Source organism: Cetorhinus maximus, chromosome 6, assembly GCF_964194155.1.
Source record: "Cetorhinus maximus chromosome 6, sCetMax3.hap1.1, whole genome shotgun sequence".
NCBI lineage: Eukaryota > Metazoa > Chordata > Chondrichthyes > Lamniformes > Cetorhinidae > Cetorhinus > Cetorhinus maximus.
The window spans coordinates 28,551,969-28,578,281 of NC_135884.1; the positions used below are offsets into that span (position 1 = coordinate 28,551,969).

Here is a 26,313-nt window from a genome sequence, read left to right on the forward strand (position 1 = left end):
ACTATGCCTCACAAGAGAGGATGATTGCCTTCCATGGGTCCAAAGATGGTTGATGAGGCAGATTCGGGATCTGCATTTGTTGTCATGTGGGATGTCAGCTCGAGTCATGACATGTTCTTTCCACTGCTTTTGCTTTTCCTCTTTATTGTCGATGTTGGGTCTCAAAATGCCATCATCTTTCCCACAGATTCTGCCACAATCTGGTTCGGTTCAAGGCAATGGTCTGCCAGGAATTGATGTCAATGTTGCTTTTCTTCAAGTTGGCTTTAGCTCATCCTTGAAGTGCTTCTTCTGCCATCCTTCGGTGCATCTGCCTGACTGAGTTGGGAGAAGATGACCTGCTTTGGGAGCCTGGTATCTGACATCTGGACTATATGACCAACTTAACAAAACTGATGGCAGATGATCATAGCTTCAATGCTTGTGGAGCTCGCTTTGTAAGAAGACACTGATGTTGGTGTGTCTGTCCTCCCACTTAATATGTAAGACCTTTCGCAGGCAGCGTTGGTGGTATGACTCCAGTGCTTAAAGGTGCCTCCTATACATTGTCCATATTTCAAACCCATAGATAAGGAGGGGATCATGGCCGTGTGGTAGACCATGAGCTTGGATTCAGTTTTATGTCACAATCTTCAAACACTCGCTTCCACAGGTGGCCAAAGGCTGCATCAGCAGATTTCAGGCGATGCTGGATTTCTTTGTCAATGTCAGCGTTCCGAGAGGGATAACTTCCAAGGTACTGGAAGTGTTCCATATTTTCCAGGCACTCATCGTGAATCCTGATCAATAGGGCTGAGGCGTGTGCATTTGGAGCTTGCTGATGGAGGACTTTGGTTTTCTGAATATCTGAAAAAAAACATTATATTCTATCGCTCTACTTACAAACCCTAGCAGCCCATGTTTTTTGAACCATCTTATCAACTTGCCCTGCTACCTTTAAATATTTGTGCGTATGGACACCCCCACTTTGGTGTAGTCAGTTCATCTGCACTGTCCAAAGTTGCACCATTTATAGTACAATTGTCTTTCCATATTAGCCTTCAAAGTGCATCACTTCATACTTCTCCCTACTGAGCTCAATCTGCCATGCTTCTGTGCATTTCAACACCCTGAAGTCTACAACTATCTTTATCGTTGCCAAATTTTATATTATCTACAAACATTATAATGCTGCTCCCTATACCCAAGTCCAGGTCATTTACCACAGGTGAAAAAGGAATGGACCCAATACTGATCTCGGGGGAACACCACTGCAAATCACCTCCCAGTCTGAAAAAAATCCATCCTCCACTGCACCCTTAGCCGCCAGTCACTTTGCCAATTCCATATCCATTTTACCATTTTTCCCTTAATTCATGGGCTTCCACCTTAATGTGCTAATGTGGCACTTTTCAAATGGCTTCTCAAAGTCCATTTATACAAAATCTACTGCTCTACCTTGATCAACCTTTTCTCTTACCTCAAAGAATTCAATCGCTAGTCAGACACAATTTGTCTTCAACTGTATACTAGCTCTCCCTGATTAACTCATAACTATCCAAATAAAAGTTTATTTCGTCCTTGATCATTTCCAATAACTTTCCCATTGCCAATGTCAGATTCACCTGCCCATAGTTTCCTCATTTATTCCTCTGCCTTTCTTGAATAGTGGTATAACATTAGCAACCTTCAAGTTCTTTGACACTACTCCAATGAATTAAAAGAATGTGACCAATGCCTCTGCTTCTTTTGGCAACCTAGGATGCATTCTATCTGGACAAGGTGACTTTCCAACTTTGAATACTGCTAATCATTTTTGTGCCACTTTATATATTATCCTGTTCATAATATCCCTCCCTTCTATTGGTGTAACTTTCAGATCACCCGTTTCGTTTGTGAAGACAGATGCAAGTACTTTAGCCTCTGCCTCAACATGGAGGTTTCTTCCTTTGGGTCCTTAATTGGCACAACTTGATATGTTCAGAAAATGTTTCATGGTTCAACTTAATGTTGCCTGATAATTTTCTCTCATAACCTCTCCTTATTTCCCACATTATTTTAGTTCCCATGACCTTCCTGGCTGTTAGATGAAACTTGCTCCAGATATTTGTTGTGAGATTTCTTTTACTGTTTTAACTTTAATTTCATTTGTCATCCAGGGCTCATTAGCTTTGGATGCTTTACCTTTTCCATGCCTAATTTGTACCTGAACCATCCCTTCCCTGAAAGCCCTCCATTGCTCAGAAATGTTTTACACCCCGCAATTGCCTTTTCAATCTACTTGTGCTAGATTCCTACTTAATCAATGGAATGAGCTCTTCCCCAGTTCAGCATTTTTACTTCTGATATTTTCTGATCTGTCAATTATTGGTGTAAGTTGAATTAGGTAGCAATCACTGTTAGCTAGATGATCTCCTCCTGTAACACACTCCATTTGCACCACTTCATGCCTCTGAATTGGATCCAAAGCTGCTTCCTTCCTTGCTGGGCTGGAGATGCATCAACCAAAAAAGTTTACCTGTACAGATGTCAGAAATTCCTCTTCTTTGCGAGCCTTAGTACTATGTTTTCTCCAGTCTATATTAGGATAATTCAAGTTTCCTAATATTACTATATTTTTGTTATTTGCGCCTTTCAATTTGCCAACAAACTTGCCCATCTGCTTCTCACGTATTTGGAGCTCTACTGAAAAAAAACCAATGTAAACAGCTCCCCCATGTTCATTAACTTAAGTCAAATAGTTCAGTCCTAGAACTATCTAGCATGCCCTTTGTAGAACTGTATCATCCTTAATCAATATCACCAGACTCTCCACCTTTTCCTTCTATCATTCCTGAATACTTGGTAACCAGGAACATTAAAAACTCATTCCTAGCCTTGTTTGAGCCATTTCTCTGTTAATAAAACCATTTCATAATCCCACGTCACAACTTATGTCTGTAGCTCACCAACCATATTAGTTACAAAATGGACAGTGACTTCCAACAATATCTTTTCCATCACTTTTGCTTTCTTTCTTAATCTTTTTCCTACAACTTTTGGGATATTTCTGATTTTATTGATGTCCTGTAATCTCACTACTGCCCCTTTTTGCTTTTTTCTGGTGCTCATCTGCCTGCCAAATTAGTTTAAACACTCCCCAACAATATTATTAGTTAACCTCAGAGCATGAATATTGATCTCAGCTCTGTTCAAGTGAAATCATTATATCTCATACAAGTGTACATTCCACCACAATGGATTCCAATGCCCCAAGAGTCTGAAATGTTCCCCCCTGCAATACTTCTCCGACCATGCTTTTACCTGCACCTAATCTTTCTATTTATAAACTCACTAACACGCAGAATTGATAGCTATCTTCAGATTACTACCTTGGGCTGTTTTTTTTTTTAATTTTCTCCTAGCTCCTGAAACTCTACCCTGAAAGGCCCCAACATTTTTTCTGTCATTGGTTTTATCATGGACTGCAGCTTCTACTCTCCCCTCTCCCTCTCAGAATTTGTGCTTAAATATTGCAGCTAACAATTATCAAGGGATTCAGTTTACTCATCTCTATAAAATTCTGCAGCACACAGCATATTGACTGCTTCAAATGCATACTCAAGCATGTGGGCTCAAATCCAAGCTGTGTTTCTGTCATCAATCTATAACCAATTGTCCAGCTTTGGATTTAAACTTCAGATTCTGCAATATTGTGTGCCAACCATCACCAAAGCAAATTATGCCACAGGAAATAGTTTCTGTTGACAGAAAAAGTATGATTTGCAACTTGTATGGTCTCAAAATACTGCTGCAATGCATTGTACAAGCAGGCAAAATTTCCACCAGGAAGGCCAAAGATTAAAAGACAAATGGATAAAAATTGGACATCAGGACTATAATTCAACTTAACAGATTTACATTTATGTATTTCCTAAGCCATCAATATTAAGTCAAAAGGAACAGGAATCTATAGTAAGTTTCTCATTGAACCTCAACACTAAAATAGTACACCAACTTGATGTAGCAACTGGAAATGGGACTAAGACCTATATGTTCAGTACAGCTTTGAAAATTACAATGCCAACATATTGCTATCATAAGTCATGGAATAAATATAGTAATGGTTTAAAACTCTGAAACCTGATTGAGATAGCTGGCCTACAGAAAGCAAAGAAGAATAGTGTTTTTTGGCCCATAAAAATAACAAGTTGAGTAGCAAGATTTTCAGTTGTAAACAAAAGTAATAGATGATCATTTCTGGAGATCTACAAGAAAACTAAAGATCCTTGCAATTTGATACCTTGGTCCACTGTTCTAGTACCAATGTCAAGATCCACAGAAAAATTACTGCAGCAAAGCTACCTTGGTACTATTATCCATTTTATCTCATCTTGATTTCAAAGGATGCAGGCGTTAGCCACGGCAATCTTTATACAAACAACTTCTTTCACAGACATCCAACTGTTCTACTTTTGAAGCTGGGAACATCGCCTACTTTAGTAGATTGCCCATATCTTGTCTGACCATGACAAATAACGGGAACACTATTAATGGTGGGCATCAGTATTGATACAGTGTACTTTATCTAGACAAAAAGTTACTAGACCAGCCTGACAAATTCTCACAATTGTTATGGCTGCTGACATGGGAGGGAGCTGAAATTCAGGGAATGTTTGGCTGGCAGGCACACCTATTAAAGCGCAGAATTATTAAAGAATTTCTACAGACAAAAGGTATCACAAAAGTATCCTTCAGAGTGCCTCAGCTTTTTCTTTTAAGACATTTGTTGAAACCTCACTCTTTCAAGCAGGAGAGGGTGGTCAAGCATTGTTCTCCTACCTCATATCAATTGAGAAAATTGACAGTGATGCCATAGCAACTGCCTAAAACTTCACCAAAGCCTCTCAGCAATCAAATGCAATAATACAGTCACTTATTGTGACCTATTGTCAAGTGACACTGGACTAGTTATTCAGAACTTATTTGTGACATGTTTGTGATGAATACTGGAGGGTGACTGTGCCACTGAAAGAGCCCATTACCTTGACAGGACAGAACTTTGCTTAGTTAGTGCATGTTTCCTGAAAAGTTGATGAAAGCATTCTCTTCCTATGCACCTTTCCTTTTTTACTTAGAAGTACGCTTCTGGTCAGACGCAAATACAGATCTCCATATATCAAGAAGAAATTAAGCTTGGACAACTTTGTTGTCAGGATGGCAATTCAAATTGAAAAAAAAATCACAGCTACACATTTAACAGCATTTGCTGAATAACCCACATTTCTGAAATTCATTACATCAGATAACAAGTGTTATAAATCAAGTGGCAGAAATAATCCAAGACATTCAATGCAAATTTTAAAATTTAGCAATGGTAGAGGTTACTGATCAGATTAATTATCTAACTCCAGCTAAATGCTTCAAGGGCAAATACACCTTAAGATTTCATCACCAATTGAGTTCATTCATATGATGAGAAAGCACAAGGGTAGAAAAAAAAGTTGAAAATATAGAACATTCTTTGAAATCTGGTTGTCAGAAACAGGAGGGGAGGAAGAGAAGGTGATAAAGTAAACTAGAGATATGATCAAGACACTGCAACAGACATTTGTGCCTACAGCTATAAATTTACAGCACAATTCTTGATAGAGCGAACTTAATATAACATTAACAGCCTAGAGGAAACACAATGTAGTCACTTTCCAAAACAAAGTAAAAGTAAACATCCTTGTCTGGGTGCTTCACATACTGGTATGAAATAATGTTAGCACTATAAATACAGATACACAAGAGCCATAATTTCCTTTCAACCTATGTTGTTGGACTCCAGAAAATAGGTTATTGCTATGCTGAACACCTCAAGTTGGTCTGTAACATGACCTGGAGTTTCCAGTAGTCACTTAATTTTCTACACCTCTAACCTCTGTTCTTGGCCTCCATATTGCAACAACTCTATCTTTACAATATGGGTAAAGTTTTAAAGTCCCGCACAAAGACTCAATCGGATTGATTAGACGTTTATTAAATAAAACAATGACATTTCAAAGTGAAGCAGTTGTAACCAGAGGCTACTCATACATAAATAATTCAGCACTACAGATGTTTTTGCTCTCAAGTCAATTGCTCGGTTATTAAAAAACCTAAATCAATGAAGACTTACAATTAAAAATTGCAGCATATTTGTGAAGGGTTGGTGGGCATTAGTGAAGCTCATCTGGTGATGTGCCATGGGCAACAATAGTCTCCTGAAGCTTAATTGATTGCCTCGTGGCAGAGAAATTTTCCAGATCTTTTACTAAAACTGGTCCGAGACTTTTTCCTCATGTTCTGCTTCCTGGAGGGGTTAGTAAACTAGCAGTTGGGAAGTATGCTGCACACTGTTTCCCTTTATAGTGGGTGGGTGAGCACTGATGTGGCTAGATGTCTTATCTTGCTAATTTTTGCAGCTCCATTATAGTTTTAACACAGGAATCTAGAAAGCATGGATGTGTTACATGTGCCTTACTATAGTCTAGTGTTGCTCTGGTCATTGCTTTATGCAGAATGCGATATACAAAATGAGACAAAAATAACCTAATCAGGGCTATTAATTTTTAGGCAGAGATGTTCACATCCCATGTTTTTGAGGATTTTTATTTAAACGTGTACATCATACTTTATGGTTGTGATATAAAACGCTTTTTCATTCTGGTCAAAATTCTGGGCATCGTCAGTTTCTGTGCAGTAGAGAAGTACACCAATCCATTTCGACCTTCATCTACTCTGTAGATTAAGCAAACCCCTTCCTGACCTTCATTTGCTCAACTAGTTTCTCTCACTCTGCTCAGTTGTTACACTGCACTCCAAGGTTCTAAGGTGGTAAATTCTCCCTCGAATACAAATCTTTTAGCGCTAGGGCAATTCTGCACTCCTGAAACCCCGGCAATGGAAGTTACGTTAATAAAGCATTTATTGTTAACTTCAGTCAGCGAGGGAGAAAAGGCAGAACTCGAAAACATGCTTTTTTTTATTGTTCAGTCATGTTAATTAGCCACATGCAACTGACAATCATACAAACATTACAGATAAAAGCAAAAAACTGCAGATGCTGGAAATCCAAAACAAAAATACCTGGAAAAACTCAGGGCTGGCAGCATCTGCGGAGAGGAACACAGTTAACGTTTCGAGTCCGTATGACTCTTCAACAGAACTAAGTAAAAATAGAAGAGAGGTGAAATACAAGCTGGTTGGGGGGGTGACAAGTAGAGCAAAAACAGTTCCTCTGACATGTCTTCCTTCTTCCTTAACCGAGGTTTTCCACCCACGGTGGTTGACACGGCCCTCAAACGTGTCCGGCCCATCTCCCGCGCATCCGCCCTCACACCTTCCTCTCCCTCCCAGAAACATGATAGGGTTCCCCTTGTCCTCACTTATCACCCCACCAGCCTCCGCATTCAAAGGATCATCCTCCGCCATTTCCGCCAACTCCAGCATGATGCTACCACCAAACACATCTTCCCTTCACCCCCCGGCGGCATTCCGCAGGGATCATTCCCTCCAGGACACCCTGGTCCACTCCTCCATCACCCCCTACACCTCAACCCCCTCCCACGGCACCTTCCCATGCAACTGCAGAAGGTACAACACCTGCCCCTTTACTTCCCCTCTCCTCACCGTCCAAGGGCCCAAACACTCCTTTCAAGTGAAGCAGCATTTCACTTGCACTTCCCTCAATTTAATCTACTGCATTCGTTGCTCCCGATACGGTTTCCGCTACATTGGAGAGACCAAACGCAGACTGGGTAACCGCTTTGCAGAACACCTTCGGTCTGTCCGCAAGCATTACCCAGACCTCCCTGTCGCTTGCCATTTCAACACTCCACCCTGCTCTCATGCCCACATGTCCGTCCTTGGCCTGCTGCATTGTTCCAGTGAAGCTCAACGCAAACTGGAGGAACAGCACCTCATCTTCCGACTAGGCACTTTACAGCCTTCCAGACGGAATATTGAGTTCAACAATTTTAGATCATGAACTCTCTCCTCCATCCCCACCCCCTTTCCGCCCCTTTTTTCCCAATAATTTATATAGATTTTTCTTTTCCCACCTATTTCCATTATTTTAAAATGTATTTCCATCCATTGTTTTATCTCTACCTTTTAGCCTATTTCGATTCCTTCACCCCACCCCACCCCCACTAGGGCTATCTGTACTTGCTTGTCCTGCTTTCTACCCTTAACTAGCACATTCCTTAGATAATATCATCAGCTTCAACACCTCTTTGTCCTTTTGTCTATGACATCTTTTGGCTATCTCCACCTATCTACTTGTCTCCCCCCCAAAACCAGCTTATATTTCACCTCTTCTACTTTTACTTAGTTCTGTTGAAGCGTCATACGGACTCGAAACGTTAACAGTGTTCCTCTCCACAGATGCTGCCAGACCTGCTGAGTTTTTCCAGGTATTTTTGTTTTTGTTATACAAACATTACAGGTCAGGTGACAAGAGCCAAAGAACAATGTTTACTTGACTATGAACAGTTATATCTCTCTACTCAAAAATTAAACAAACTTTAAAATAACAAATTATCAATTATAAAGTTCAATGGTATTAGTTTTGCACAAAATTACTGATATAATTACAGTAGTATATTTTTATACAATGGTACCATATCTTACTGCTGAAGCAGTGGAACTTGTGATAGATACAGTCCATCAAAAGCATGTTTTGCCACTGAATTAGGTCATATGCAATCTGTACCTCAATTACATTTTCCTACCTTTGATCCATAATTGCTTGGTACTGTTACCAAGGATTTTAGTCTAGAAAATTTCCATTGTCTGAGCATAACAGTCTTTTCAGAGAGTGTTACAGATTCTAGTATCTTTTGCATGAAAAAGAACTTCTTGATTTTACTCCTAAAAGCCTAGCTCTAATTTCAAGATCATGTCTCCGTGTTCTGGATTCCCGCACCAGTGGAATTAGTTTCTCTGTATCAACCCTGTTCTTAGCATTTTAAAAGACCTCACTTCGATCATCCCTCAACTTCTAATTTTAAGGGAATACAATCCAAGTTTATTGAATCTGTTCTCAGAACTTAAACTCTATTGTGCTGATTAATTTTTTAATTGGATTATCTGCTATGGTTTCTCCACAAATGCGTTCCCTATGTGTGCATGATCCCCCCTTTTCAGTCCCTCAATAAGATTGAATGTTTGCTTGCACTGGTACTAGCATCAAGTTGCAATGCCATGTTGCTAATCTCCAACCACTTTTTTTCCTAAAGCTCATCAAGCTGTTTGGTGCCTTTATTTTTTAAACTGATCTGTTCAGCGTATTTTTGAGGAAAAACCTCCTTTCTACGACGGTTAACTAGCCTTGCTTTAAAAGTCAAAGGACTGTAGGAAAGAGTATTCATCTGCCAAAATAGGGTTAGAGTTACAATGCTACCCCATCTTACCTGGTGCACTCTAAATCTCCAAAAATCACCCTGGATTCAAATGAGGTTGGAATGAATTCTACATTTCAACTCTTCTCACACTTAGTATAAATACTTAATTTCCTCAATTATTAATTCATCCTGTATGTTGAGTTGACGTCTAATGTGTCAAACAGCAATTTGGAATGGCACTTCACTCTAGTGAAGCCACTCTTTGTTTCAACCACTTTCTTTGCTTAAGCCAGAAAACTATTTCAGATCTTCATCCATTCCAGAAGCTTGCTGAATCTTTTTCATGGCAGTGTTACCATGAGAACTGTCTAATGTCAGGCAGGACAAATTCAGGACAAATATTAATAGCTTTGATCTTGTTTTCTGTTTCAATTGATGCAAATACAAAGTCGTAATTCTTTGTCTTTTTGGTCAAATGAGGTAGATGCATATGCTCAGCAAGTTAAGTCACATCTCCTTGCCTCTCATGGAAGACATCCCAAATTTTTGGGAGCATTTTGGACTCTCATTTTTTCGTTTTTTTTTTAAAATGGAGAAAAGAAACTACCTGAAACCAAGTATATACTGTACCACAATTTCCCCAATCAGAAACAATAGTTGAATTCATTTTTAATAAATTACTCCTCAGTTTGAATGAGGCATAAACTGCAAGCTGAATTTCTTTTACAAGGCATGAAGTGAGTCATCTTTCAGATGTGCTACTGCTAGACTGTGAAAGTACTCCCAACTGATACCAAATTACTACTGCCTGACATTAGACAAACACTTCTCATGGTAACACTGCCATGTAAACTTTTCTCAGTCATTCAAAAAAAGCAGCAGTTCTCTCTTATAAGGTTGGAGCAAGTTGATGCAGATTGCTCATTATTTCTAGAATTCTCTGGACATTTTATCAGTGGGAGAAAACATCTTAAGTACTACAACTTCAGAAGGATCTATTTTTAGTATACATTCAAAATATCTATGACCCAAACATTTCCCCTTTCTTTCCTAGCTTCATTTCATTCTCATTCAATGTGACACCTTTCTGTTGGTATTGCTTCTAAAAGGTTCCTACCTTCTGATTATGATCCTGTTTATCTCAGCTACGCATTTAAAAAACATTCACAATACCACTTCCATAAAGGTTTTCAAGTGCTTCATGTGCTCCGAAATTCTTCAGGAACTGCAGAGATTTCAAAAGGCATACACAACTATCTGCACCTTCAAAATAATGCTAAAAAATTAATCAGATCCAACTTCATCCAAAACAAATTACTGAAACCTGAACAGCATTTTGCATTCACAATAAACTGTTTCACTTTCACAAAATCAGGCTGGTCATTCCTTTCATCACCACACTGAAGAGACCTAGTCAGTTAGGACACTAAATGGTGCAATTTTCCCATTAACAATCTCATCAATGTGATTCTCCGAGTCCTTTTACAGCCATTAACAGTTTTACTGCTAGCAACTGTGCAGGCAAGACCATTTTCAAGACCCTCATCTTTGAGGGCATCCTGACATTTGGCCCCATCATGTTGAGAGCTTTCAAAAATCATTTATTGTAATGCTCTCAATTATCATTCACAGATTCTACACTTAGTAAGCACTGGTGCTTAGAACAAATCTGCAGGTATTTGGTACTATTTTAAATTCAGTTCGTACTTCGGATTTTTAAATCCTGACTCCTTTTCTCATCACTTCTATCTTGAACATGAACAGAGCCACAGAATTGCTACCGTGCAGGAGGCCATTCGGCCCATCATGTCTGCACCGGCTCTCTGGACATTTTAACTTAGTGCCAAACTCCTGCCTTTTCCCCATAACCCTGAACATTGTTTCTATTTAAATAATCACCCAATTCCCTCTTGAATGCCTCAACTGAACCTGTCTCCTTCCTGCCTCAATCAAACTCTAACCACTCGCTGTGAGAAAACGTTTTTTTCTTACCTCGCATTTGCTTCTTTTGCAAAACACTTTGAAACTGTACCCTCTGGTTCACAATCCGCTTATGAGTGGAAACAGTTTCTCCCTATCTACAGTGAAGCATTAATATACTGAAGCACTCTGCCAACTGGATCAAACAATCTTGTGTTTATTCAGAGGTTGAAAATTATCTTTTTTATTCTTGCATGGGATGTGAGCATCGATGGCAAGGTCAGCATTTCATGCCCATTCTTAATTGCCCTTGAGGTGGTAGTGGTGTCTTGGACCAATGCAGTGCACTTGGTGTAGGTACACCCAGAGTGCTGTTAGGAAGGGAGTTCCAGGTTTCTGTCCCATGAAGGAACAGTGATATAGCTCCAAGTCAGGATGGTGTATGGCTTGGAGAGGAATTTGCAAGTGGTGGTGGTCTCATGCATTTGCTTCGCTTGTCCTTCTGGGTGGTAGAGGTCACAGATTTGTAAGGTGCTATCACAGGAGGCTTGGCTTGTTGCTGCAGTGCATTTTGTAGGTGGTGCACACTGCTGCCTCTGTGCACCAGTGGTGGTGGTAGTAGTGGATATTTAAGGCGGATGGGCTTTGTCTTAGGTGTCGAGTTTCTTGAGTGTTTCTCCAGGCAAGTGGAAGGTATTCCATCACACTCCTGACTTGTGCCTTGTAGATAGTGGACAGGCTCTAGGGAGTCAGGAGATGAGACACTTATTGTAGAATTCCCAGCTTCTGACCTACTCTTGTAGCCACAGAGCAGAATTCTTCCCCCGTTGGAGGTGAAGTTGAAGGGTGGGCGCGCACAGGCGTGCTTCTGATTGGCGCCCCCAATCGGGGGCCCAGCGCCATTTTACGTGGGCGGGCCAATTAAGGCCTGCCCAGTGTGACGTCTGCACAGAAGCGCTCTGTGCTCCCTGTGTGGGCGGTGGGGAATCCCAAAATCGAGAGCGCGCTCTTTTGCGCATGCGAATGAAAGAGCACACTCATCTCCCTGAGGCTAAGTGCAGCCTCAGGGAGACGGCTGTAAATGTAAAAAAGCTCAAAATAGAAAAATAAAATTTTCCTAACATGTCACATGAGTTGGGAAACGTCCATAGTTTTTACCAAAACTTTATTAAAATTTTTAAAAACCTACATGAAACCTCATCCCGCCCGTGGATGAGGTTTCATGCTTTTTCTAATTTGCGCTGGGGCTCCTGGCCTGCCTGCCAACCTTAAGGTTGGACGGGCAGGTCCTTTAATTACTTAATTGACTGTCAATGGCCTCAATTGGCCATTGACAGGTTGGCGGGCGCACAACTGATTTCGCTGCGACCCCGCCTACCTGAAAATTTAAATGGGGCCCACTCGCCAACGGGAAATTCCTGCCAACAGTATGTGTGGCTGGTCCAGTGAAGTCTCTGGTCAGTGGTAACCTTCAGAATGTTGATGTGTGGGAGTCAGTAATGGTAATGCCATTGAGTGTCAATAGGAGATGGTCAGATTCTCTTTTGTTGGAGATGGTTATTCACACCACACAAGTGTCAGGCAATGTCACTTACCACTTATCAACCGAAACCTGAATGTCACCCAGGTCTTACTGTGTATGGACAGGTACTCCTGAATACTGTGCAATCAGCAGCCATACCCACTTCTGATCTTATGATGGAGGAGAGATAATTGATGAAGCAGCTTAAGAAGGTTGGGACTAGGACAGTGCACTGAGGAATGCCTGAATTGATGACTGGCTTCCAACAATAACAGCCGCCATCTTTTGTGCTGGGTACCGTTTCAACCAGTGAATTCCCACTTCAATTTTGCTCGGGTTCCTGGATACTACACTTGGTCAAATTCTGTCTTGATGTCAAGGGCAATCACTCATGTCACCTTTGGAATTCAGACTTTTTGTCCACATTTGGACCAAGGCTGAAATGAAGTATAGAGCCAAGTAGCCCTGGCAGAACCCAAATTGAGTAAGGTCAACAATTTATTGCTACGTAAGTGTAGTTTAATAGCACTGTGCAGGACACCTGCTATCACTTTGTTGATCACAGAGAGCAGACTGATGAGGTGGTAATTGGACAGATTGGTTTTGCCCTGTTTTGTGGACAGGACATACCTGGGCAATCTTCCACATTGTCGAGTGGGTGCCAATGTTGTAGTGAATTGAATTTGCTGAAGACTGGCACCTCAGGAGGAGGCCAAGCTGGATCATCCATTCATCACTTCTGGCTGAAGATGGTTGAAAATGCTTCAGCTTGGTTTTTGCAGAGATGTGGTGGGCTCCCCCATCATTGAGGATGGAGATATTGAGTTGGCACCTCTAGCTGGTTGTTTAATTGCCCACCACCATTCACAACTGGATGTGGCAGATCTGATGAGTTGATTATAATTGCTTTACTATCCATTGCTTGCTGCTTCTGCTGTTTGGCATGCATGTGGTCCTGTGTTGTAGCTTCACAAGGTTGGCACCTCATTTTTAGGTATGCTTTAATGTTGCTCCTGGCATACTCTCCTGCAATCTTCATTGAACCAGGGTTGATTCTCTAGCTTGATAGAGACAGTAGAATGAGGGATATGCCAGACTATGAGGTTACAGATTGTGGTTGAATGCAATTCAGCTGCTGCTGATGGCACTTCTTGAATGCCCAGGTTTGAGCTGCCCTATCTGTTCTGAGTCTATCCCATTTAGTACTGTGGTACTACTACACAACACTATGGGCGTGTTGCTGCCTTTGTGATCAATTAAAATCTGGTTTCATAATTATCAACTATAAAAATTGCAATTTTGAGTGGGGATGGGTTGGAGTTTAATTGCCAACCAGGATTACAATTACAATCTGTAGAACTATAATTGTGCTTGGCAGGTTTTGCAGAATAGGCAATCTTCTTCGTCTCTAACCTGCATGCTCATCTGTAAGACAGTGAAAATTCTCCAACAGTCTGCAGTGTGAGCTGTACTGTATCTACTTTCTTCTTTGTACAATATACACCACTAATAAGTTCACTCAAATCTGAGTGCCATACTTGAAGAAAAAATGAAAAGCTTTCCCACCAGCTAAACCCTTGCTGCTTACTTTAAATGAAAAAGCTATTTTCTCCCTTTGAATACTACAACAATGAACTGGATCAGGTATATTATGACAGCCCACTTCCTTTGATTACCATGAAGTTCACAGCAAAGGAGCAGGAGCTGAGAATCTTTCCCAGCTACCATCCTAAAAATCTTTTTTTTTTAAGTTTTAGCCACACCATAGTCGTAAGAAGCAAATACTGCAAATCAAAGAAACTGATTATGGAACATGAGCTACCTAATTGAATTTTAAATTTCTTATCTATTCCCCTCCTCCATCTTTAAATTAGTGGCCAACGCATGATTACAGGAGCTGCCATGCTCTCCTGTAGTATTAAATTCTCAAAAGAAAAAATGTTAAGCTTTTGTTTAGACAAGAAATGTTTTTGATTATTAGGAACAAACCAATCAGGTTCACAGGCCAGCCTGGCCTTTCAATCAGATTGTTCACCCTTACCTCAATTTTATTTACCCACCTCTGATCCATGCCCACCAAAAGATCTCAGTTGAATGTTTCAATTGACCACAAATCCAAAGTTTTTTAAACAGGATCTTCCACTACCTTTGTGAGACAAAACTGGTTTTATTCCTATATGGCCTAGCTCTAATTGTAAGACAACTGTACCTCATTGTTTTTCCACACCCCCACCAGACACAACAATATCTCTGTAATTCTTTTATCATTTTAAATATGCCATGCCTAGTACAGACATATCAGAATTATGAACTTTCAGTCAATACTTTTTAAAAATTGGACACAAAAAAGCTGTTAAGATGGTTGCCATAAATCATGAGCCTTTTGGCATTTTGACTACAGACAATATCAAGTTTCTGGCGAATGCCTAATTAAATACAGACATAAGTGAGGGTACCTCATGGCCATCTGTGGAATTCACACACCTCATTAAGGATGCGCCAACACCTAAAGACTATGGAGTTTACAGACTGTCTCCATGTTTTATACTGGACAAAAAGGAAGATCAAAACTCAATGGCCACTATCAATTCCCAATTGTGTCACGATGGTCTCCCCTATCCAAACCAGACTGGGTGGGTCTCAGAAGCGTTAACCCAGAGGTCACATGATCAAAGCTGGTTTCAGGGACTGCTCCCTTATTACCCCACAGCACAGCAAATCCATCAGAACCATCAGGCGTCAGCCAGTCTGAGAACCAGGCCCTGAAACTAGCTGCAAGTCATCAAACAGCCAAAGTACTTGGCCTGTTCCAGTTCCAAAGTTTACCTGAGAACAACCTACTAGATATTTCACTCCAAGAAACCTCAACCTGCAACCCTTCGCTTTACAAGGGCCTCACTTCAACTTTAAACTATTGAATCCATCCAAAAAACCACGGGCCTGCTATGTTGGAGACCAGAAATTGTAAATCAGATACTGAATTAACTGCAATTTGTAAAAGCACACACTGCATGCGTGCATGCACACCTGGCTTAAATTTGGGATAAGCATGAGAGAATAAATAACTTTCTGTACCAAACTCCTGAAAGTTTGCTGAAATGTTTAATTGGAATACTAACTCCAAGGGTAAGAAAAATTTTGTGTTTTGGGTAAATGAGTTCATTGGCCAAACGGACTCTAACTGCATGCCTTCCTAGGTTATCATCAATTGCTGCTTGCATTCAATAACAGGGAGAGACTGATGTAAGAATAAACAGTGAATGGTTTATTGAGACATAGGGCAGAGCACCAGATCATACGTGCTCACTCAGAAACCTCCAGAACTAGACTTACAGGTTCCCAGTTGCCCGCACTGTATAGTCATTGGTCAGTGCTGTCACATGATCAATACACTTGCATTCTCTTAAAGGGACAGGGTACCTCACTTTACCACAAAAAGACACACCTCTTTCCCTACAAAACACACTGATTACAGGCAATAAGAGAGCAGATACATTCTGTCCATGATAAATACCTTAATTAGGTTACTTCTCAACCTTCTAAACCCAACGGAATACAAGCCAGATTTATGCAACCTGCCCTCATAATTTAATCCTTTAAGCCCTGGTATCAGTCAGGTGAATCCGTGTTGGACCCAATTCCAAGGTCAACATATGTTGGCTGTGGTGCAGTCACCGGAACGGAATGCTTTAATCCAGATGGGGTCCAATCAAGGTCCCTGAATAACTGAAACATAACCTCCTGCCCTTTGAGTTCCAGCTGCCTTGAGATAACGTGATTGTCACCCAGGTAACTTTTAGTGTGAAATTCAAAGATCAAATAAGCAATTGGTCACCCCGACACAGAATATCCATTTGCCTCACACAAAAAAAATTCATAAGAAAACAAGTTTTAGTTCAGATGAGGAACTGTTATTGAAAGTGATTTTTTTTAAAACTGAGATTTTAGCTGAAGCAAGCCTGCAATAAAATAGTATTACATGAAAAGAGCCCATGGTTCTGGCTGCTTTTGACTTCATTAGTTTGATGAGTTTGAATCTGGGATATCTACAGAAGTAGTCCTCAGTGAAAATTATTCAGCAATCATTTTGAGGCAAGGTATAAATGCTTTTCTTCCACAAAATATGTGTTGAGCTAAGTGTATTTATTTTGGAAAGATCTCCAACGTGTCAGGATTTATATTACAATGGTTCTTTTCCTGTGCAGCTGTGTTGTATGCAACATCTAGTGTCTGCTAATCAATGAAAATGTATTTGTTGAAACCTACAAAAAGAAAATGGAAAAAGGGTGGGGACACAAAAGAGGAATTAAAGGATGTAGTTTCTTAAATTGAAATAGTCTAAAAAATGCTGCATGATACATTTAATAAGTTCTTACATTAAAACAATGCTATATCCTTTGAACAAAGCTTACAACTAGAGATGTGTCAAAAATACTATTAACCTATTTGATGCTAATTCTGTCAGTACAATATGCAATAAAAAACTCATACTGAAACTGTACACGAAAGTAGCACACACAAAACTTTGAGGAAAAGGCTCAAAGAAGAATTCTTGGAATAGTTCTATTCCCTTTTAGCACAAATTTAATGGATTTGGATAGCTTAAAATTTCAGTGCACAAAACAAAAAGCTTACACAATTAACGCAAGTTTATTTATATTACTAAGCCAACTTTTCATCTAGCCATAAATCAGTTTGCTACATGAGAAATATTAAGGGTTATTCATTTGGATAATGATCACTTACACTTGTAACTTTCCGATAGATCTGGGCAGCATTCTGACATTCTGAGTATGGGTATTCTGAGGTAGCCATTTCTAACATACACATTCCAAAAGCGTATACATCCACAGATTCATCATAGTGTTCTTCATACATTTCTGGGGCCATGAACTCTGGAGTACCTGAAGATCGTTAAAAGCAAATGTAACATTTCAAAAATTTAACTGACAGTAAAAACTGCTATCCCACAGAAAATCATGAACAGGAAATCATAGCCTGTGGGTGGACGATTCCTGATAAGTGCTAGGCTTTAATGGTCTGTGAGTTTGACAACAGTCGTCAATAAATAAAAAAACATATTAAACACTGCAAGCTCGTTGCTTATGTAGCTTCTGAAAAAACAAGTTGTAAATCTTCAAAGAATTCCCTGTCCCTGCACAAAGGTCTAAAGCCATGCAGAACAATGGACTCAATGAGGCTGGTTTACTCTATACGAGTCATCCAACTTTAAAAAAAGACATGGTCAAATGGTCAACTCTCAGAATACAGCATGACTATAGAACATGACAGTTTCCACATTTTTGTCACAAACACAATAATTGCTGCAGACTACATTGAAATATTCTTTATCCATCCAAAATATGCAGAGTAATAGCAACAAACTTTCATTTCACTTTTTATTTGTGAAACTGCCGGTGGAACTGCCCAAGGGGGTACCATCCTATGGAACTATTGCATTCCAAGTACAAATTAGAAAGTAGTGACTATCACTTACTTAAGAGGACTGCAAAATCATATATTAGATAACGTGACACTGCAATTTTCCCATTGGCACTTTAAGTACAATTACCTGTCTTTCTGTGCTCCGGGGTCACTTTGGAGGGACTTTTCCATTAGCAGCTTGGTGTGCCACTAACATTTTTAGAAATAAATAAAACCATACATTGCAGGAATTCATCTTAAATAATTCTGGACTAACTCAGACATCAACTTCCTTTAAACATTTCAATAACACCACAATTTAGCTCAACATCATAAAGCAGTTAATTTGAAATTCACAGACATTATATATACACAGGTCATATAAACAAGATTCTTATACCAGTTTAAAGCATACATGATTAATTCAGAGTAAACTTATGAATTTGCAAACAGTGAATGCAACAGTCAAATTGAAGGATAAGCAGATTCACCTCTCCATTTTCCCGTAATCTTATGATCCATGTGGCAAGCCTGTTGAAAGCAACGAGGCAACTCTTAAGACCCAAATTTACAAACAGAGTTAGAGTCAAGATCTCAAGCACTCAAGCTATCAAGTGATTCATTCTGGTACAAAGAACATGGAGACACGATATAAAGTAAAGAGCTCTGAAGGAAGTATAGGAGCAGAGGACCTGGAAGTACATGTACATAAGTCATTGAAGGCTGCAGCACAGGCTGACAGTACAGTTAATAAAGCATTGAATGTCCTAGGCTTTATTAATAGGAGCAAGGAGGTTATGTTGAACTTATAACAGACACTAGTTCAGCCTCAGCTGGAGTACTGCACTTTAGGAAAGATATGAAGGCAATGGTGAGAGTGTAGAAAAGAATCACAAAAATGGTTCCAGGGATGAGGAATTTCAATTATGAAGATAGACTGGAAAAATTAGGACTGTTTTCCATGGAGAAAAGGCAGCTGAAAGGAGGTTTGATAGAGGTATTCAAAATCATGAGGGGTCTGGACAGAATAGATAGGGAGAAACTATTCCACTCATGAATGCATCGAGAACAAGAGGGCATAGATTTCAAGTAATTGGCAAAAAAAGCAAAAGCGATATGACAAAAAGCTTTTTCACACAGTGAGTGGTTAAGGTCTGGAATGCATTGCCTGAGTGCGTGGTGGAGGCAGGTTCAATCGAAGCATTCAAAGGAGAGTTAGACCGTTATCTGAAAAGGAAGTATATGCAGGATTATGGGGAGAAGGTGGGAGAATGGCATTAAGTGAATTACTCATTCAAAGAACCAGTGCAGACATGACGGGCCAAATGGCCTCCTCCTGCACTTAACAATTCCTGTAACAATTCTGTGTTTCTGTGAAATAAACTACTAGTAGTGAAGTGTAAAGGTTACTCTATGAATTTCATCAGATCCCATAACTGAGACAAATCAAAAAATACTTCTGGAAAATCTTCCATCAAGTTTTCATCCCTCCTAATCATAATGACAAGCAGCAGGAGGTCAAGCAAGGAAGGAGAGAGAAAAATTTGGGAACTACAGTTAGGCCGACTGTCATTAGGAAAATGGAGTCCATTATGAAGGAAGTTATAACTAGGTACTTAGAAAATCATAATATAATTGGGCACAGTCAACATGGTTTTATGAAAAGGAAGTCATGATTGAAAAATCTCTGAATTTGAGGGTGTAACTGGCAGAGTTAGCACCTGGAGTGCTGTAACCTACAAGGCTACAGATCAGGTGCTGGGAAGTGGGATTACAAATGAGCGGCTAGCTTCTTTTTTCTCTTTTTATGGCTGGTGCAGAAACAGTGGGCTGAATGGCCTCTTTCTGTGCCGTAACTTTTCTATGCTTCTATAAAGGGGAACTAGTGAATACAGTATATTTGGATTCTCAAAAGGCATTTGATAAGATGCCACATGAAAGTTTGTTACACGAGAAATGGGAGTATTTGTGGGGGGGCAGTGTGTGTGTGTGTGTGTGTGTGTGTGCGCGCGCGCACGCGTGTGTGAATTTATCACTATGGGTAGAGGATTGGTTAAAAGATAGAAAACAATAAGAATGAACAGGTCATTTTCATAACTTAGATGAAGGGACAGAGTGTAATCTATTCAAGTTTGCTCACGATACAAAGCTAGGTGGGAAAAGGTAAGTTGAGAGAAGGACAGAACCTATCTGTATTCCACTGTAGACTAAGTGCGAGGGCAAGAAGGTGGCAGATGGAGTAAAATGCAAGAAAATCAGGTTATTCACTTTGGTAGTTAGAATAGGAAAGCAAAATTTTTTTTATGTTGGTGTTCAGAGGATTTGCCATCTTTGTACAAGAAACACTGAAGTTAACATGCAAGTACAGCAGGCAATCAGAAAGGCATTTGTACAAGGTTTTGGTGAGGCCACACCTGGAGTTTTGTCTCCATCCCAATGAAGGATGTACTTGCCTTTAAGGGGCGCAACAAAGGTTTACTAGATTGATTCTAGAATGACAGGCTTGTCCTATGAGGAGACATTGAGTAGACTGGGCTTATAGTGTCTGGTTTAGAAGACAGAGGAGATTTGATTGAAATATATAAGATTTGGAGAGGGCTTGACAGGTAGTTGCTGAGAGGCTGTTTCCTCTGTCTAGAGTATCTAGAGCTAGGAGACATAGTCTCAAGGTAAGAGGACTGCCATTTCAGACTGACATGGGGAGACATTTCTTCATTCAGAAGTTGGTGAATCTTTTGAATTCTCTATCCAAGAGGGCTGTAGATACTTATTCATTGAGAATATGCGATCCATAAATTTTTGGATGTGGAGATATGGAAGGAAAGTGCAGTTGAGACTGAGGATCTGCAATGATCTTATTAAATGGAGGAACAGGCTTGAGGAGCCATATCTCCTACACCTATACTACTATTTCTTATGCTTCTGTGTAACACAATAAATCTGAAGGAATTGTCAGGTAGTTACCTATAACACTTTTGGCAAAAGAGGCACGCTTTAGAGTTGCAAGACCCAAATCTCCTATCTTCACTGATCCAGTAGGTCCAGTAATAAAAATATTATCACATTTTAAATCCCGGTGAATAATCGGTGGCGCTCTCGTGTGGAGAAAATATAATCCTTTCAATATCTGCCGGCACCAGCTTCGCATAACTTTTGTTTTCATCACTTTAAATCTTTTTAAATATCTGCAAATAAATAGAAGTATTTTACACAAGTTTACAGTTACAGCAGCATGCTTAAGATTAAAATAGCGATTGTGAATATCTCGGAATTACTCAATTCAAATCTTAATTTGAACCTATGCATGTTAAGGTAGATGTAAAAAAAAAATTAGAACTTGAGAGATTTTTTTAAAATTTATACGTGGGATGTGGAGAAGGGAGTTGAGCGCTGCATTCTTGAATTCAACTGTTCTCATTCTTTCACAGGATGTGGTTATTATTGGCTAGGCCAGCATTTGTTGCCCATCCCCAACTGCCCTTGAGAAGATGGTGGCAAGCCAGTGCAGTCCATGTGGCGCAGTTACACCCACAGTGCTGTTCGGGACAGAGTTCCAGGATTTTGACCCAGTGTCAGTGAAGGAACGGTGATATAGTTCCAAGTCAATATGGTGTGTGTAGGTGGTGGCGTTCCCATGCATCTGCTGCCCTTGTCCTTCCAGATGGTAGAGGTCACAGGTTTGGAAGGAGCCTCGATGAGTTGCTGCAGTGCATCTGGTCAACGGTACATACTGTTGCCACTCTGCATCAGCGGTAGAGGGAGTGAATGTTTAAGGTGGTGGAAGGGGTGCCAATCAAGCAGGCTGTTATGCCCTGGGTGGTGTCAAGCTTCTTGAGTGTTGTTGGAGGTGCACTCATCCAGGCAAGTGGAGAGTGTTCTATCGTACCCCTGACTTGCGGCTTGTAGATGGTGGGCAGGCTTTGGGGGGTCAGGTGACGAGTTACTCACTGCAGAACTCCCAGTCTCTGATCTGCTTTCTTAGCCACAGTATTTAACCGGACTCACATATAGGCCAGAGTGGATAAGGACAAATTTCTTTCCCTAAAAAGGATGCTAGTGCACCAGGTGGGTATTTATGACAATCCAATAGTTTCATGGAGCTAAATATTCATTCTGGTGTCAAGACCCTTACATCCCCATCCTACATCGCATCAGTGCCTGATGCCCGACAAGATTTTTAACAAAGGTAACTAGTAGTCAGGGTACACGCTTGCCTTCCAATTAACGATGGTGGGCCAGCTTCAGAAGCTGGAAGTGCTAATAAGAGGCCCTCCAGCACTATAAGGTCAGCAGTCCCACTATCAGAGGTGAGGTTGCTGATTTAAATAGGAAAAAAGGGCCTTCAACATAGAGGCGCCCTCTGAAGAGTTTTAATAAACTTTTAAATTCAAAAAGGTCACAGCTGCCAGGCCTGTATCATAAAGGGCCAATCCCTCCCCTCCTCTGGATTCCAGCAGCCATTGTTGCATTCTTATGTTTATGGTGGGTGCTGGTAGGGGTAGAGCATTTCCCCCAACTCCCCCAGGTTTGTTCATGTTTTGGCCTTGACAGGGACCTGCATGCATGCTAACTGGCCGTCACACCCCACCATCCGTCCACCACCCCAACTTGCTCTACAAGAACGAAAATAGCCCAGAGGTGGGTGACTAGCATGCCAGCTGGCAGCAAGAAACTGCAGGCCCACCCAACTCCTCAGGCAAACAAAAATTCTGCAAATGTTCACCATTACTTATACTAACTTATTTATTCCAGAGTCATTTCAATTAATTAAATTTATATTCCCAGCTGCCATGGTGGTCCCTGGAACATTAGTCCAGGCCTCCGGATTGCTAAGATAAAAGCAAAAAACTGCGGATGCTGGAAATCCAAAACAAGAGTAGAGCAAGTTGGGGTGGTGGACGGATGGTAGGGTGTGATGGCCAGTTAGCATGCATGCAGATCCCTGTCAAGGCCAAAACATGAACAAACCTGGGGGAGTTGGGGGAAATGCAAGAGTCATTCAGACTCGAAACGTTAACTGTATTCCTCTCCGCAGATGCTGTCAGACCTGCTGAGTTTTTCCAGGTATTTTTGTTTTTGCTCCGGATTGCTAGTCCAGTGGCATAACTACTATGTTATCGTTCTACATAAATTCATTCATTTCTTTGAACTACCCAGAATAGCTGAAACCTGCCCAATGGCGAATTTCATCATTAAGCCTGTTCCTTATAAAGCCAAAATACAAACTGATTCAGGATTGCGTAGGATTGCTTCATTAAGTGTTACACACTGTACCATGAAGTCATATACATACCAAGTGCAAAAGGTGACAGAAAAAAAAAATTTAATAAAGTCATCCTAATGCTTCAAAGATATCATCTTTGTCCCTAAGTAGCCAAACAGACTGAGTTTGATTCCTTGCTTGCATCAAATCAGCTGATCATACGTGGGCAGCAGTTGGTGTACTACAACAAACCTCAGCAGTTTTGGGTTAGGGGAGAGATATCAAAGATGGATCCCCAGTACCCTTAGAATCAGACTACAACAAACCAGTCAATATCTTAAAAAAAGGTTAGAAAAAACTGGAAAACACATCTATACCAATTTAACATATTTGCATTTTTCCTTTACCAACATGCATTGGCACAGGCATTATGGACTAAGAGACCACCTTCGGCACTGTACGACTCTAGGACTTCTGGCTTAGGTCAGTATTTAGGGTCAAAAAAAGATAATGTTTTGCAACAAAGACTTCATTGTTAAATCCGCAAGGCATAGTACTTAACTACAGGTCCATCATCTGAAATCCTTGGGGCTGTTAGAGTTTCAGATTTCAGATAATTTGGTTTTTGGATACCGCATATAGGGCTAGGCCTACTTACATTACCGTAGTCTAAGCCTAGGCTTGCTATAGCCTAAAGCAAATAAAGTGGCCAGAAAAGTAGGATGTACCACTGAATAATAAATACAGGGTACTTGTACTAAGTTCCCACCATGGTGCCATCTGCGATTCTGTTTGTAGGAGAGGGTTCATAGTGCTCATGTGCAGACAAACAACTAGGATTCCTGTGCTAAAGGTTGGGCACGGTCAGCGAGGTTCATGTCGGCTCAGGTCAGGGACTTCCTGTGCTAAAAGTCAGGTGCAGTCATGAGGTTCATGTTGGCTTGGGTCATGTCAGCTCGGGTCAGGTACTTCCTGCGCTAAAGGTCGATGAGGTTCAGTGTAGTTTTTGGGTGTGTTTGGTTTTCGGATTTACGGATAAAGGATACTCCACCTGTATTTTTGTTTCATATGAGCGTAGTTCAAAAGTGTCCACCATTTGAAATCAAATCACCAACTTTCCTTCACTCACACAATGGCAAGTCAAATGCCAACAAATGCTCCCTTGCAATCTCACAAACTTCAGACTCATCACCTGCATTCCTGACGACTATTATGGCTGATTGATTACTTTATCTAACATCCTGTAACACTTCAGAACAGAGTTTAGCTAGAACATTGCTCATGCATTGTTCAGTTGCCTCTGTCTATTGATCACAAACATATGCAACAGTTCCCTAATGTGCAGCCTCTATTTTGCCCCACACAGAGCTTTATTTACATTTTAAATACACTGCACTCCAGAGGGCATTTTCCATCTAGTTGAAATAACGTTTTCCTTTTTTTAAAAAAACGATTTAGAACAGTAAAATGTCATAGCTGACTGACCTCCCATCAACGAAAAGCACACTAGATGTAAAATCCAGCAAAATGATTGCCCACATTTAACTGGGTAACTGAAGGAGCAAAGAAAAATTCAGAAAAGACAAAGCCACTAGTTGCAATCACCTTTTGCATTAAATTTAGAGAAACAGTTAAATGATCGATAATACTATGGATGCTGGGAATCTGAAATGAAAACAAAGTGCTGTAAATACTTAGCAGATCCAACAACTGTCATGAGTGAAGATGCTGTCAGACCTGCTGAGTATTTCCAACATTTTCTGCTTTTATTATTGTAAATATTTTATGTTATTATCTGTGCAAAACAAAGTATTGCTGCTGCTTGCAGCTACTCCTGCCAGGAGATCTGCTGTCACGGTATGCCACACTCATCTGTCTTGCGCCATCCTCACAGATCCACTGTAGCTCATCTGCAATCATTCTGTGACATCCGCCAACCTAATTACACCTAGGTTGATCACACTTTCTCTGCTGCCCTCCGCTTTGCCCTCTAGAAGAGATCTCTGTAACTTTCATCAAAATACTGACATTTTCTTTTCTGGATATCACTTTTTAAGAGTTCTTTTCACTCTTGCTATTTCATTTATCTTATAGTCTTTATGTGGAATTTGAAGCTTGGGTCTTAGTGTCTGCATTTCAAATGTCTCTGTTTTCTTCCAAAGATCTTTACTTATTTTCCAGGTTTCTGAGGCAAACTGGAAAGTGGATAGAATGTAGCAGAGTATTTTTTCCTTGTTACAAGCATGAGTTTTCTTGTTGACACATTATTCATCTTCGCAAAATTACTTCTGGCTTTTCTCTAGCCTTCTTCTAACTTCTGCATCTCAACTGCCAATCTGTCATCTTCTATTCTCATTTGCCCTAAACAGACAAACTTATCTACTTGTTCCAGTGTGACACCATTCACTTCAATCTACACTCTAGCTTCCGCTAATGTATTCCTTCTAACTCTCACTGTCTGTGTCTTTTGGTGTTCATGCTCAATCCATATTCTAAACTTCTAGATTTTACTTGATCTAAGATATTCTGTGGGGCCTCTCCTCTCATTCTGCAAGTAGCACTGTATCATCAGCATACCACAAGTTTGTTATTTCCTTGCCTCCACTTTTTAATGCCTGAAAGAATACCAATTCTCTGAATATTTGTTCTGTGTATAGATTGGATAATTTTGGCGACAGTACACAGCCATGTCATACTCCTCTCTTGCTGCATACTCCTTCATGGGATGTGGGCATCACTGGCTTGGCCAACATTTCCCACCCCTAATTGGCCTTGAGGTGGTGGTGGTGAGCTGCCTTCTTGAACTGCTGCAGTCCATGTGGTACACCCACAGTGCTATCAGGGAGGGAGTTCCAAGATTTTGTCCCAGTGACAGTGAACTTTCAGGTGGTGATGTTCCCATGTGCTTGCTGCCT

General features: G+C 40.4%; 1 protein-coding gene across 4 annotated transcripts in view; it reads right to left on the bottom strand.

Annotated features, from left to right (window-relative positions):
• LOC144681669 (serine/threonine-protein kinase WNK2-like) overlaps window positions 1-26,313 on the bottom strand; it is a 225,598-nt gene that overhangs the window by 131,071 nt on the left and 68,214 nt on the right. For all 4 annotated transcript variants that reach the window (XM_078543481.1, XM_078543480.1, XM_078543479.1 and 1 more), the window contains exons 3-4: window positions 21,160-21,380; window positions 17,518-17,675 (exon numbers count right to left, since the gene is read on the bottom strand). In XM_078543481.1, the coding sequence (XP_078399607.1) occupies window positions 17,518-17,675; window positions 21,160-21,380 (379 nt within the window). The remainder of the gene's footprint in view (window positions 1-17,517; window positions 17,676-21,159; window positions 21,381-26,313) is intronic.